A 13,966-nucleotide genomic window follows, 5' to 3' on the forward strand; every position below is an offset into this window, starting at 1 on the left:
CTCTTTTCTGAGTAGTAAGTAACATTTATTTTTTCCTTGAATGTCATATATCAGAGTTCCAATCCAGTGACTATCTCACCAAACAGCTCCAGTTTTTCCTGAGAAATGTGCAAAACAATGACATACTAGAAAAGTTTCTCTCTTATGTGGATTATCATGGGACTTTTGAAAACATCTCAAAAGAAATCTGCATTAGACAGATGACACTGGAAAGGCTTCTCTCCCTTGTAGATCATCATATGCTGTTCAACATTACTCCTTTGTGAAAAATCTCCATTACATAGATTATGGTGGAAAGGCTCTCCAGTGTGGGACATCACATGTTATTTCAGATTGCCCTTTTGTGAGAGTTGCATGTCACAGATCAGAGTGCTTCAGATACCTTTCTCTGGTCTGGGTCATCACGTGATATTGGAAAGCATCCTTTTGTGAAAAAGCTGCATCACACAGATAAGCACTTGTGGGTAAGCACTTGGCACTTGAGATGATTCTTCTGTGAGACAGCTCCATTGCACAAGTCACACTGGAAAGAACTAACGAGCATGGGTCCTTATATGCTGTTTGAGACCTCTCTTTTGTGTGAAAGCAGAATCACACAGGTTGCACTGAAAAGGCTTCTCACCTGTGTGAGTCACCACATGATTTTTGAGGCTACTCTTTCGTGAGAAATAGGCACTGCACAAGTCACATTGAAAAGGTTTCTCTCCAGTGTGAGTCACCATGTGATTTTTGAGGCTACTCTTTCGTGAGAAATAGGAATCGCACAGGTCACACTGGAAAGGCTTCTCTCCAGAGTGGGCGTCCATGTGACGTTTGAGACTAGACTTTTGTGAAAAAGCTGCATTGCACAGGTCACACTCAAAAGGCTTTTCTCCAGTATGGGTAATAATGTGACATTTGAGATGACTCTTGTGTGAGAAAGTGGCATCACACAGATCACATTGGAAAGGCTTCTCTCCAGAATGGATATACATGTGACCTTTGAGACTACTATTTTGTGAAAAAGTTGCATTGCACAGGTTACAATGGAAAGGTTTTTCTCCTGTGTGGGTATACATGTGACGTGTGAGACTACTCTTCTGTGAGAAAGCCGCTTTGCACAGGCCACAGTGAAAAGGTTTCTCTCCAGTATGCGTCACCTTATGATCTTTGAGATAACTTTTTAGTGAGAAAGCAGCATCACACAAGTCACACTGGAAAGGCTTCTCTCCAGAGTGGTTGTACATGTGACGTGTGAGACTACTCTTTTGTGAGAAAGCTGTATTACACAAGTCACACTGGAAAGGTTGTTCTCCTGTGTGGGTAAGCATGTGACATTTGAGATGATTCTTTTGTGAGAAAGTGGCATCACACAGGTCACATTCAAAAGGCTTCTCTCCAAAGTGGGTGTTCATGTGAAGTTTGAGACTACTTTTTTGTGAGAAAGCTGCATTGCACAGGTTACACTGGAAATGTTTTTCTCCTGTGTGGGAAAGCATGTGACATTTGAGGTGACTCTTTCGTGAGAAAGCTGCATTGCACAGGTCACACTGGAAAGGCCTCTCTCCAGTGTGGGTCATCATGTGACGTGTGAGGTCACTCTTTCCTGAGAAAGCTGCATTGCACAGGTCACATTGGAAAGGCTTCTCTCCAGAGTGGGTATTCATGTGAAGTTTGAGACTACTTTTTTGTGAGAAAGCTGAATTACACAGGTCACACTGGAAAGGTTTTTCTCCTGTGTGGGTAAATATGTGATATTTGATGTGACTTTTTCGTGAGAAAGTGGCATCACACAGGTCACACTGGAAAGGCTTCTCTCCAGTGTGGGTCATCATGTGACGTTTGAAGTCATTCTTTCTTGAGAAAGCTGCATTGCACAGGTCACATTGGAAAGGCTTCTCTCCAGTTTGGGTCACCATGTAAGAGGGCTGTCCCATAGACATCACACTGGATTCTCTTTGTTGCATGATGGATATATGGAATCTAGGAAGAGCTCTTGCAAAGAAATGTTGATAGTTACCCTCATCCTGAAGAAGAAAAAAAGTAATTAAAAGATCAACATCCAACTTTTTGGTATTGTGTAATAACAGAATACAGACTATTCATACACAACTCATTTGATATACTAATCCTATTGTACCTAAATCAACCAATCCATTGCCCTTGGTCTATCTTGTGGAGGACCCTAACTAGACCCTATGTACAATTCCCTTAATATAGAATAAGTAGAATCACTAACCATTATGGTGCTACATGGTGCACTCCATATATTTTATGTACTGAAAAAACAATAGCTACATACATATTCACACCATCACCAGAATGCCTCTAGGAAGGTTCATTCAGTTCATCTCACTCATCTGACTCGAGAAAGTGATGCAAAATACACTGGTAAATGGTACACCTATGTTCCTATTTTAACAAAATGTAATAAGTAAAATTTATCTTATAAATTGTAAAAGTACTATCCATATTTTTTTGTCACAATTAGTAATATACCTGTTCATCTAATAGTAAACAACTATCAAAAATATCTACTAAGAAAAATATTGACTATCAAATGTGCAATCCCAGTAAATGTGGAGATACTACAAGACTATAATGGGAGCACTACTGCTTTAACATTTTTGAATCACAGGTTGTTGAAACTGGAGCAATTTAAATATATACTCAGTCACCTTTCGGGACACCTGATACAACTGTCAAGATTAACTAATGTAGAGTTTGATGTTTTGTGAGCTTTGATCTCATTCAAATGTTCCCCACACTACTACTTCTTAAGTGGACACTTTCCATATAAGTGATTTTTACAAGAACATACTACAGAGCATATGTATCAGTAGGCCCTTTCCCAATGAGGGGTAGTGGAGTCAAAGCATACACCCATTTTTCATTCATTCCACATCCTTCTGTTGTTCCTTCTATCATAGCTCCCTGGAACATACAGTACTCATCACAAACCTAAAGCTATTGCTGGAACATCTTTCGCAAATGTAGCTGTGGGTTTGAATCCTGTACTTCTCTCTGATTCCCAGTGACTATTCTGACAGCCAAAGCACATACAGCAAGGTGATGGCTTTGGCCACAACCATGCACCTCCTGGCATAGGCTCCTCGCTTTCCTTTGTAAAATTTCTAGAGGTCCACCATCCATCCCTCAATCAAGGATGTCAGATAATGGTGCCCTGTAGCATATTTACCTAACAGTATACAGGAAAAGAGCAATGCTTGTTGGGTCTCACGTCTTCTCCAATTCATTACATCTAGCCTTGATTTCATGTATGGTTCCAACTTTTCATTTACATTTAGATTTGAGTTCATATATTGTTCCAGCTTGGGCTATATCACTTTCTAAGCTATTCCAAGAATCTATACAACTATATGAAAAACTGTACATCCTTTAGACATGCAGTCTTCCATAATTTGATCTCATGATCTTTTAAAGCCCTGTCAATGCAACCTATCCCCTTTAGTGATCTGAATGCTGTAATCATATCACTTCCTTCTCTTCCATTTGCAGACCCACTGTTTTCCTCATATGATTTATCTGCTAAGCTGGGGACCTGTTTGGTTGCTGCCTTTTGTATTCTCTCGATCTTGCTTATGTCCTTCACTCTGTGTGGGGACCATACTACTGATGCATATTCCAGTCTTGGATGGATCAAGTTTTCAAAGTATTTTATCATCTCTTCATCAATATATTGAAAAGCCACTTTAATATTCTATAGCAGTCTGTATGTCTCTCCCACAATCCCGCTGATATATATTTACCTAATTGTAGTATACAGGAAAGGAGCAATGCTATTTGGGTCCCATCTCCAACTGTCTAATTTTCTAACAACACACCTAGACTCAACTTCATGTACTGTTCCAACTTAACCTATATCTTTGATTTCCAAATATCATACTTAGATTTGAACTCATGTATTGTTTGAACTTGGGCTATATAATTCTCTAAGCAATTCCACACACTTATACATCTATATGGAAAATGTGCTTCTTCAAATCTTTTCGATATGCAGTCTTTCTAAATTTAATTCCATGACCTCTTAAAGCCCTCCCATCTTTAAACAGATTTCTTCTATCCCCATAAACTCTCTAAGAAAACTACTCCATTGGTGTGTATGACTTACACTTTTCTCTGACCTGAATACTGTAATCATGTAACCTTTATTTCTTCGATCTTTCAAAGTTGGCAGAACCAGTCTTTCCTCATATGGTTTATGTGCCAGGCTGGGGACCAGTTTGGTTGCTGCCCTTTGTATTCTCTCAATCTTGCTTATATCCTTCACTCTGTGTGTAGACCACACTACTGACACATATTGGTCATATCAGGGTTTCGATGAGTCTTTTCATCTCTTCATCCATATAATGGAATGCCACTTTCTTCTGCAGTAGTCTATATGTCTCTCCCACAATCCTGCTATGTCTGTCACACAGACATATCACACAGTCCACCCGCCTCTCACTCTCTTGCAGCACATCAATCACTCTCAAGTAAAAGCTTAAAAGATTTGACACACAGACCTTCCAGATCTGAAACCACATTGTCAGAATTTTCATCTTTTTAATATATTAGGTCCATTGATCTTTCACAATCCTTTCACATAATTTTACTTTCGTGCTAGTTAGTGATACTGGCCTAAAATTTAATGTTGTTTCCTTGTTTCTGCCTTTGTGAACTGGCACTATGTTTGCCCCTTTTCCAATCAAGCAGCACAATGCCTTCTTTCAGTGAATATGTAATAAGACTGGATCTTGTGTTAATTGTTCCCTTCCCTACATTCTTTAAGAATCCAGTTTGAGATCCTGTAAGGTCCTGAAGCTCTTGTCACATCCAATGATCCCAGGAGATTGAGCACTTCCCTCACTTCTACATTTATATCTGCTAAACCTGGTTTTTTGCTCCCCTTGCTTTTCTTCAATAAATTGATTTCTTTTGTGAAGACCAATTGGAAACCTTCATTCATTATTTCTGCCTGAGCTTAGGCCTCTTCAAAGACCTCACCACTTACTTTTGACTTAGTGATTTCTTCCCTGTGTCTTAATTTAGCATTTATAAACCTGTAAAACAGTTTTGGTTCATCTTTGCATTTCTATACTACACCTCTTTCAAAACTGCTTCCTTCCTCCCTGCAAATTCCTGTATAGTCATTCCTAGTTTGTTTGTAAGCTTCTTTTGTTTTATTGGTTCTTTTCCTCTTCCATATTTCCCAAGCCATATCCCTATCCTTTTTTGTGATCTCACACTTTTTTTTAAAACCAGTCCTATTTTTGCTTCTTTCTTTCTCTAGTCTTTGGCACATGTTTGTTCACTCCTAGGCTGTAAATGTCTGACATCACATTTCCTCCTTATTCCTGTGGTATTCATAAATTTCTCCCAGATTATTTCTTCACAGAATTTTTTCAACCCTAAGTAATCTGCTTTCCTAAAGTTGAGTCTCCCTTGTCTGTGTGATTCATTCCTTGGCTCTATTTCCTCATCTTCCAGCTAAAATTCAATTGTAACACGGTCACTTTTTTTTCCTATTGGGCAAAGGTAGTTCAATTAGCTGATGATGTCTGGCTCTTTGGTTAGTAACAAATCTAATTTTGTGGGGGGTGTCATCTCCTCTTACCTGGGTCACTTCCTTTACCCACTGGGTCATTATGTCATCCATTGCTATACTCAACAGGGTATTTCCCCAGGAATCTCCTTAGGCACTTGCTTACCAATCCTCCCAGTTGACCTCACCACAATTACAATTTCCAGCAAGGACTATGTTACTACTTTGTTCAATATTTTTCTTTAGGAAAAGAGTTGTATTCATTAAAATTTCTTGATATTCAGTTTCATGCCAAGCTCTTGTCTTAGGGGGAACATACCATCATAGTCTTTTTTATTGTGCCTTTTAGTACTAATTTTTAGGTGAATTGATTCAGCCCTGCTTTCACTCAGATTTGCTTTTTCCACCTTTATGCCACTTCTCACCAAAGGTGTGTCAGGTGACAGGTTGTCTTATCAACACTTCCAAATATTTCTCTGCTTTAGTCTGCGTAATGGATTTACTTCCCAAGGAATAGTTTATACACAGTCTTTTGCAACTATTGGCCATTTCCAGTACTTTGCTTTTTTTGGAATTGAAATTAATTTTCCATTCTTGGCTCCATACAAAATCAGTGTCTTAAATATTTTTTCAATTGTCTATAGTCCTTGCTTTTCACTCTTTTCATGATTTTTGCATCACCTGCAAACATTTTGGCATAGCTTGTTATACCATCCACCATGTCATTGATGTTGACAAGAAACATTATTAGTGAACGCAAGCAGTGGAAAACTCTCCTCATTACTGCTCTCAATCTTGACATCCTCCTTTGCTACAGTCCTCATATATCTTCCCTTCATAAAGTCTTTCAACCATTTGAGTAGTTTGCCTCTTTGTCCTCCAATTTCCATATAAATCAACTGTGAGGTACACTGATCATGAGCATTCTCTAGATTGAGGTACACAGTCCACCCATCCCTCTCTTGGAGCACATCAACCATTCACAAGTAATAACTAATAAAGGTTTGACACACATGATCTTCCAGATCTGAAGCCAAACTGTCTGCCAGAATGTTCATTTCTTCAAGGTATATGGTCCATTGATCTTTCACAATCTTTTCACATTACTATTGTGTTGATCAATGATACTGGCCTATAATTTAGTGGTGTCTCCTTACTTCCATTTTTGTAAATTGGTACCACATTTCCAATTTTCCAATCTAGCATCACTATGCCCTCTTTTACCAAATATTCAATATGACTGTGAATCTTGTCCACTAGTATTTCCTTACATCATGTATACAGTTTGAGATCCTGTCAGGTCCTGAAGGTTTTGTCACATCCAGTGATCCCAAAAGATTGAGCACTTCCCTCAATTCTACATTTGTATCTTCTAAACCTATACTGTTGCTCCCTGGTTTTCTTTAAAAAAAAAAAAAAAAAAAAAAAAAAAAAAAAATATATATATATATAAATATATATATATATATATATATATATATATATATATATAATATATATATATATATATATATATAAATGAAATAAATGTGAAGACTGATTGGAAACTAACTTTCATTATTTCTGCCTGAGCCAAGGGCTCTTCAAAGACCTCACCAACCATTATTAGCTTCATGATTACTTCCCTGCATCTCAATTAACCATTTATAAACTTGTAAAACAGTTTTACTTAACCTTTGGTTTTATCTACTACACCCCTTTCAAAATTACTTTCTTCCAACCTGCAGATTCTTATATAATAATTTCTAGTTTGTAAGTTTTTTTTTGTGTTATTGCTTCTTCTCTTCCTTCATTTATCTCAAGCCATGTCCCTGCCTTTTTTTTTTTTTTAATATCACACCTTTTGTTAAATGAGTCCTGTTTCTTCTTCTTCCTTCCACTAATCTTTGTCATGTGGTTGTTCATTCCCTGGTTGTAAATCTCAAGAAATTTTTTCCATTTCCTTATTATTCTGGTGGTATTCATGAATTCCTCCCAGTTTGCTTCTTCAAAGAATTTTTTCAACCCAAAGTAATCTGCCTTCCAAAATCGAGTCTCCCTTGCCTTTGTGATTCATTCCTTGGCTCTACTTCCTCATCCTCAAATTGAAATAAAATAATTATAGTCACTTTTTCCTATGGGTAAAAGGTGGTTCAAGGCACTGATGATGTCTTGCTCTTTTATTAGTAGCAGATCTAATCTTTTGGGAATATCATCTATTATACTGGTCACTTCCTTTACCCACTGAGTTATTGTGTTTCCCAGTGGTATATTTAACATAGTATTTCCCCAGTAATCTTCTTTGCCACTTGCTTCCCATTCCTCCCAGTTGATCTCATTGCAATTAAATGTCCAATAGACTAAAACTACTATTCAATTTAATTTGGACACTACCCTTTTCTTAAGACAGGGAAAAAAGAGTTGTGTCCAGCAACAATTGATATTCAGCTTCATTCCAGGCTCTTCTCTTTGGTAGGGATACATACCATCATAAATCTCTTCTATTCTGTCCTTTAGTTCTATTTTTGTGTGGATGGCTTCAGCCTTGTCTTCACTCAGATTTACTTCTTCCAACGCCAACACTCTTCACAACAACCATTACCCCTCCCCCCATTTCATTTTCTCTTCTCAAGGTGTTTTTTGTTCCCCAACTGAAGATCAACTTTCTTGGGGAGTTTGGTGAATATACCTTACAAACCTAACCAAATCTTTCTACCTACACCCATGTGGGGAAAGGTTAGGTAAGACTCAACCACCTGTCCCCGAGGTAGGATTGCTTATAGTTATGGTTACCCAGTGAGACCAGACACTTTAGAGGAGCTACATTTACTTATGTGCTAAATTTATGTCCTATGGCAAGCTTAATCGGATATTAGACTGACAGCATAAGACTATTTTCAAATTAGATTATGGTGAATAACGATTTGTGGAACCTTCTGATACGATTTAAACTACCTCCTGTTATTCTGAAGCAATGGTTCCTTTTGAGAGACAAGGCTTTCATTGTATTTTCAGTACTCCGGACCAAACTATAAAAAATCTGTTGCACGAAAATATGGTAATCTTAGAGAAACATATTCTCCAATTAGTAGCTTCGTATGCATACCCGGCATGCGGGAATGTAAATATTTAGGAAGTGTTTTGACAAAACTTTACTGTCTGTGAAATCAGCAGTGCCTTTATTCAATTGGAACATAAGGCAGTGGACAGACAAGAAACATAATCTCTGCCAAACTATTAATATACATACATGATTGATGAATGCTTACAATAACGCTTATATATCTGACTATTGTGCTTGTAAATTCGATGCACTTCCTGATGTTTTATATGTCCCAGGAACCACATTCTTACATGTCTCTGTATTGCAATATTTGCCAAACATAAATAATAAATATTGTGTTTACTTGGCATTCCAAATCTTTATGAACAAATTGATATAGAAAACTCAGATACACGGATTACTAACGGGTGACCTTTTTGCTTCGTAGATGCCAGGGTATCTCTTACTTAAATTCGTGAATGCACTCCTTTAGTTTCTATACGGTTGCACTCGCGAATTCAAATTAGAGGTACTAAACTACCTTATTTCTATACTATAGAAATAAAGTAGCTTGGTAGTGGGCCCACATTTGGCACTCGCTACACGCTGACCCCGTACCGTGGCGTATTTGTAATTTCGTGCAGGTGTAGATGAATATCAATATAGCCTGTTTATATTTATATTTGATGGGACGCCACTTTGTCTTCATCGGTACTAATATCACAAAATAAGAAATTCACTGCCTGAATTCTCAATTCACTGTGAATAGATAGTATTCTTCAGAGTAAAAAATTGACTTTGTTCACTCCACATGCCCATTTCATATTACTGTGGTTACAATCCAATGTTTTATATTTATAGTATGAACGATTACTTATTAGACATGGAATTTGCAAGCACAACAGTAATACATGTAATACGCAAGTGTCATTGTGGGCACTCGTCAATCGTGTACATGTATATCTATATCTGATGAGTAACACATCTGTGGTAAGTGACACACAGTACTTTCTGGTAGGAGTTTATTGTGTAGGTCTACACATAAGTATGGCAGGAAGTAATCTGTCACCAGCGAATGCTAGGGGGCCCTTGGCATCATGACGCGCTCGTGCCCTACTTCCTGATACATTGTTGTCAGGCGGGAAAAAGATTGGGCAAAACAATACATACAAACATCACTATAAAGTAATGTCGTAGCACATTGATAAAATAAACTTTTTATCCCACAGTCGGAGAAAAGAAGACACTAATGTCGAACGTTCTGTATATTTCGATCACTAACTGTGACCCTCTTCAGCAGAATGAATACATAATGGAAGGCATATGCTTATATACAAAAATGTGAGGTGAGAAAAGGAACAAGCTCAGGTTACGTGACCGATGCTCCGCAGGTCGCGTGGGGTTTTGTGACCTTGGAGTACATGAGGTAGCACATGGCTGACTGCTGAGGTAGTGATGCAGCACATACAAACATCTCTAGGTATATACATAAGAATATACAGAAACAAGAGAACAATTACATATAATGAGGAATATGCATGCAAAATGGTTAAGGGTAACATATACTAAATACCTTAATGCTATGATACGTAAAATTGGCATGGACGCATACGTATGTAGCGTACGCCTAATGACGTATATATAATCGGTTATATAATTGTGTATAGGGAACTTATATAATGTAATGACTACATAGGCTTATACAATACATTTATTACAAATTTCCTGGACAGTGGAAGGAGGAGGAGGTGGTTGAGGGAACGTGGGGAAATACGTACCTCAAGGGAGTGAAGAATGGAGGAGGATGATAATCTCAGTGGGGAACCGAAGTCCAGGAGATTCGCATTACCACACGGGACCACGCGTGCTTCCTCACAGCAAGCGTGTATGTACGTAAATCAAAGAGGGGTGTGGGGACAACTCATAAAGATAACCGTCTTTGGGTAATGAAACCCAGAATTCCTATTATGAGTTTTAATGAATTGAATAATTAAACACTAAAATTAAGCTACTTGACATTAAATAAGGGTTTTAACAGTTGGATTCACATACATACATACATCCTATCTATTCCCTGCGCGCGTTCCTAGCTTAAGAAATTGTTATTGAATGAGTACTTATAATTGTCTTGCTTGTGGAGACGTCTTCAATTAGCATGATCTCCTGCTGAGCTTCGATCGGCGCCACTTCGTTTGGTGGGGGCGGGGGGTGGACGGCCTGGGCGCGCTGTGATGGGGGATGTAAGTCACTTCGTCGGCGTACTTTTCCCGGTCAATCGCACTACACTCAGTTTTTGCTTGAGGGGTTTATACCCAAATAATCGACACTCGATTTATTCAAGAGGTTATAAATCCCCAACAGTCACTTGAGGGAGGAAAGGACGCGCTTATTCTTCCGAGATCGAGCGGTCTGACCTCCTTTTTCGAACTCGATGCTTAGACTGCCTGTGTCCTGCGACAGGTCAGGTCACGATGTCCGCTAGCCGGCTTCCGACGTTGCCAATAGTATTATGTCTCCGTCCCTAGTTGCGAAGGGTACTACGAATAATGTTCATGCGGGATGGTGACACAGTTCCAAGTGTTCTTTGAGGTAGACACTGTTCAGGAGCGGGTTAAACACAATCCTAATAATTCTAATTGCCTAGCTTAATAAAATATGTGGCAGCGCGCAGGGGGGGGGGAGGGGGTGTGTTTGAGTGCTTTGTGTGGGCGCGAAAAACGTTGAGCATGGCTCCGAGAACACAAATCAAAAGGGGGGGGTGTTTCTCGATATTAGAAGTCTCTCCCTTCGTTAAGGCATTGAATTGGTTGTCAAAAATGACATGACAAATAAAGAGGATAACGAGGAGGAGAAAAGACAGGATGTTGCTACTAGAAGTCTTAAGGACTGGAAATTCCCCCGAGTATGGGGAATTAAGGGCTGATACGGAGAGAAAACAGACGAGAAAATGGGAAGGGAGACAACGAGCTGGGTGTCACAATTTAAAAAATTGTGACAACATTTACAATAAATATATGTTGATATTAAGTACTCATGTATAATAAAGAAGTTTTACATATACAATAAAGGAGATACATATACAATAAATATATACAATAATCAAGTAAGGAAAGGCTTTCCTACACATCTCCCACACGGCAACCCACGGGCCACGACTCGCCTTTATTACGAACGGTTACGCCGTTGGAGATAGGAGTACTTAGGTCACGTCCCTGGCATGAGGACTCCCCAGGTAAGGTACCTAGCAGGAGGACTGCCCAGGTAAAGTACCTGGCAGGAAGGACTGCCTTGGACAAATCTTTGATGGGGTGGACATTCTACAGTTAGTTATGGTTTCGATATATAACCTGACCTAACATTCTACAGTTGATTATGGCTCGTGATAAATATATAATCTAACCGACACTTTGTTAGAGTGGAGAGTCTACAGTTGATCAATGTGTGTGTGTATGAAGGATTCTACAATTGCGTGAAGTTTGGGTGGGGATTCTATAGTTAATCAGTGTGTGTGTGTTGGGGGGGGAGGTCTACAACTGACCCGTTTAATTTTTGGGCTTCTGGTGTTTCTGCAGAAATTTAAAAATTTTCTTGCAAATCCTGTCGTTGGTGAGGTTACCCCCCGAAAATAGAAAATAAATTATTTGCTGTAGAAATCAATATAATATTCTTATGAATCACTCAAATATTGAATTATATCCTTGATTGGTGTGTGTATAGTGGCCTTCGAAAAACTGACAATTATTTCCAATTATACAATTGTATCCTTCACCATACACCGATTTTTTATCCTCTATCTCCTTGAACTGTTTATTCGGCTACTCTTCTGCCATATAATTTCCTGGTTATTTTTCTTTCCTAGTCTCTTTTTCATAGTTTCTGCTCACCTCCATTTTTTTTTTAGTGTTTGTTCAACCTTCCATTTCTTCTTCATTTGAGTTCTTTGTTCCCTTCCTCTACTGTACTTTGATTAATGCATAGTATTTGTATTCATTCGTGACACTCATATGAGATGTTTTCTAAAATTTAGTTGTCAAGCTTATAAAGTATTCAGGGCGAGGGTAATATCATTATATCCTTAGAATAGGTACCCGCAGATTCCGTATATTCGTCATATGACAGAGTCTGCGACACAGCTATCTCACAAGTCATCTTAAATAACTTGTGATGATCCACACTAGAGAGAAGCCTTTCCAATGTGACCTGTTTTATACAACTCTCAGGAAAGACTGCTCACAAATATCACACCTTGACCCACACTGTAGAGAAACCTTTCAAGTGTAATTGTGCGGTGCAGCTTTCTCAGCAAAGGGCAATATCAAACAACACGTGATGACCCACACTGAGGAGACCTGTGTTATGCAGCTCTCCCAGGAAAGACTGCCCTTAAATATCACGCGAAGACCCACACTGGAAAGAAACCTTTTAAGTGTAGTATGTATGATGCAACCTTTACACAAAAGTGAAGTCTCCGATATCACGTGATGACCCACACTGGAGAGAAGCCTATCCAATGTGAACTTTGTAATAGAAGTTTCTCTCGTAAGGCCGATCTCAAATATTACATGATAACCCACACTGGAGAGAAACCTTTCGAGTGTGACCTCTGTGATGCAACTTTCTCACGAACGAGTCATCTTAAACGATACGTGGTCACCCACACAGGAGAGAAGCCTTACATGTGTGACTTGTGCGATGCAGCTTTCTCAGAAAAGGGTACTCTCAAACGTCACGTGGTGACTCACATCGGAGAGAAGCCGTTCAAGTGTGACCTGTGTGATGCAACTTTCTCGCAAAATAGTAATCTCAAACGACACGTGGTGACCCACACTGGAGAGAAGCCTTTAAAGTGTGGTCTGTGCGATGCAGCTTTCTCATAAAAGAGTCAAATCCGACGTCACGTGCTTATCCACACTGGAAAGAAGGCGTTCCTGTGTGACCTATGTGATGCAGCTTTCTCAGAAAAGATTACTCTTAAACGTCATGTGGTTACACCGGAGAGAAGCTGTTCCAGTGTGACCTGTGTGATGCAACTTTCTCACGAAAAGGTCATCTTAAACATCACATGGTTACCCACACTGGAGAAAATCAATTCAAATGCACTAATGGATTTTCCTGGGTTCTATTTTCTTTCCATTGTTCCTGCAGTGTGGGGGATCGCATAAGTCAGAATCTTCATGAATGGTGAGGGTGAATGCACACAATATTACAAGAGAGGGGTAATCAAGGCATACGTGAGGCGGGCAATTCAGGTTTGCTCTTCTTGGCAGATGGCATCTGCTGCATACCAAACTCCAGCACTTACGTCAGGTGTCAGTTAGCAATGGTTACCCTAAAACAGACTTTGATCAAATGACTAAATACTAGATCGTTGTGTCTCAGAGAACTCTTCGTGTCAGAAAAACAAAATCACATTTTTCTAC

At 39.0% G+C, this 13,966-nt stretch overlaps 1 protein-coding gene across 4 annotated transcripts; it reads right to left on the reverse strand.

Moving 5' to 3' along the window:
• Positions 1 to 524: 524 nt before the first annotated feature.
• Positions 525 to 9,225, reverse strand: LOC143029804 (uncharacterized). 4 transcript variants are annotated; one of them, XM_076192828.1, is made up of 2 exons: positions 9,165 to 9,225; positions 525 to 2,006 (listed from the first exon to the last, which is right to left on the reverse strand). In XM_076192828.1, exon 2 carries the CDS (start codon positions 1,944 to 1,946, stop codon positions 534 to 536), a length of 1,413 nt encoding a protein of 470 aa, XP_076048943.1. In that variant the 5' UTR covers positions 1,947 to 2,006; positions 9,165 to 9,225; the 3' UTR covers positions 525 to 533. The 4 variants fall into 4 exon arrangements, with proteins under 4 accessions (XP_076048943.1, XP_076048940.1, XP_076048942.1 ...); XM_076192825.1 differs by lacking the exon at positions 9,165 to 9,225 and adding an exon at positions 8,973 to 9,158; XM_076192827.1 differs by lacking the exon at positions 9,165 to 9,225 and adding an exon at positions 9,014 to 9,144.
• Positions 9,226 to 13,966: the final 4,741 nt, after the last annotated feature.

This window comes from Oratosquilla oratoria, chromosome 11, assembly GCF_046742065.1.
Source record: "Oratosquilla oratoria isolate Oo_2021 chromosome 11, ASM4674206v1, whole genome shotgun sequence".
NCBI classification, from domain to species: Eukaryota; Metazoa; Arthropoda; class Malacostraca; order Stomatopoda; family Squillidae; genus Oratosquilla; species Oratosquilla oratoria.

Coding starts and splice junctions, on each gene's coding strand:
- LOC143029804 (XM_076192828.1), bottom strand. CDS start 1,946: ATGCAACAAAGAGAATCCAGTGTGATGTCTATGGGACAGCCCTCTTAC.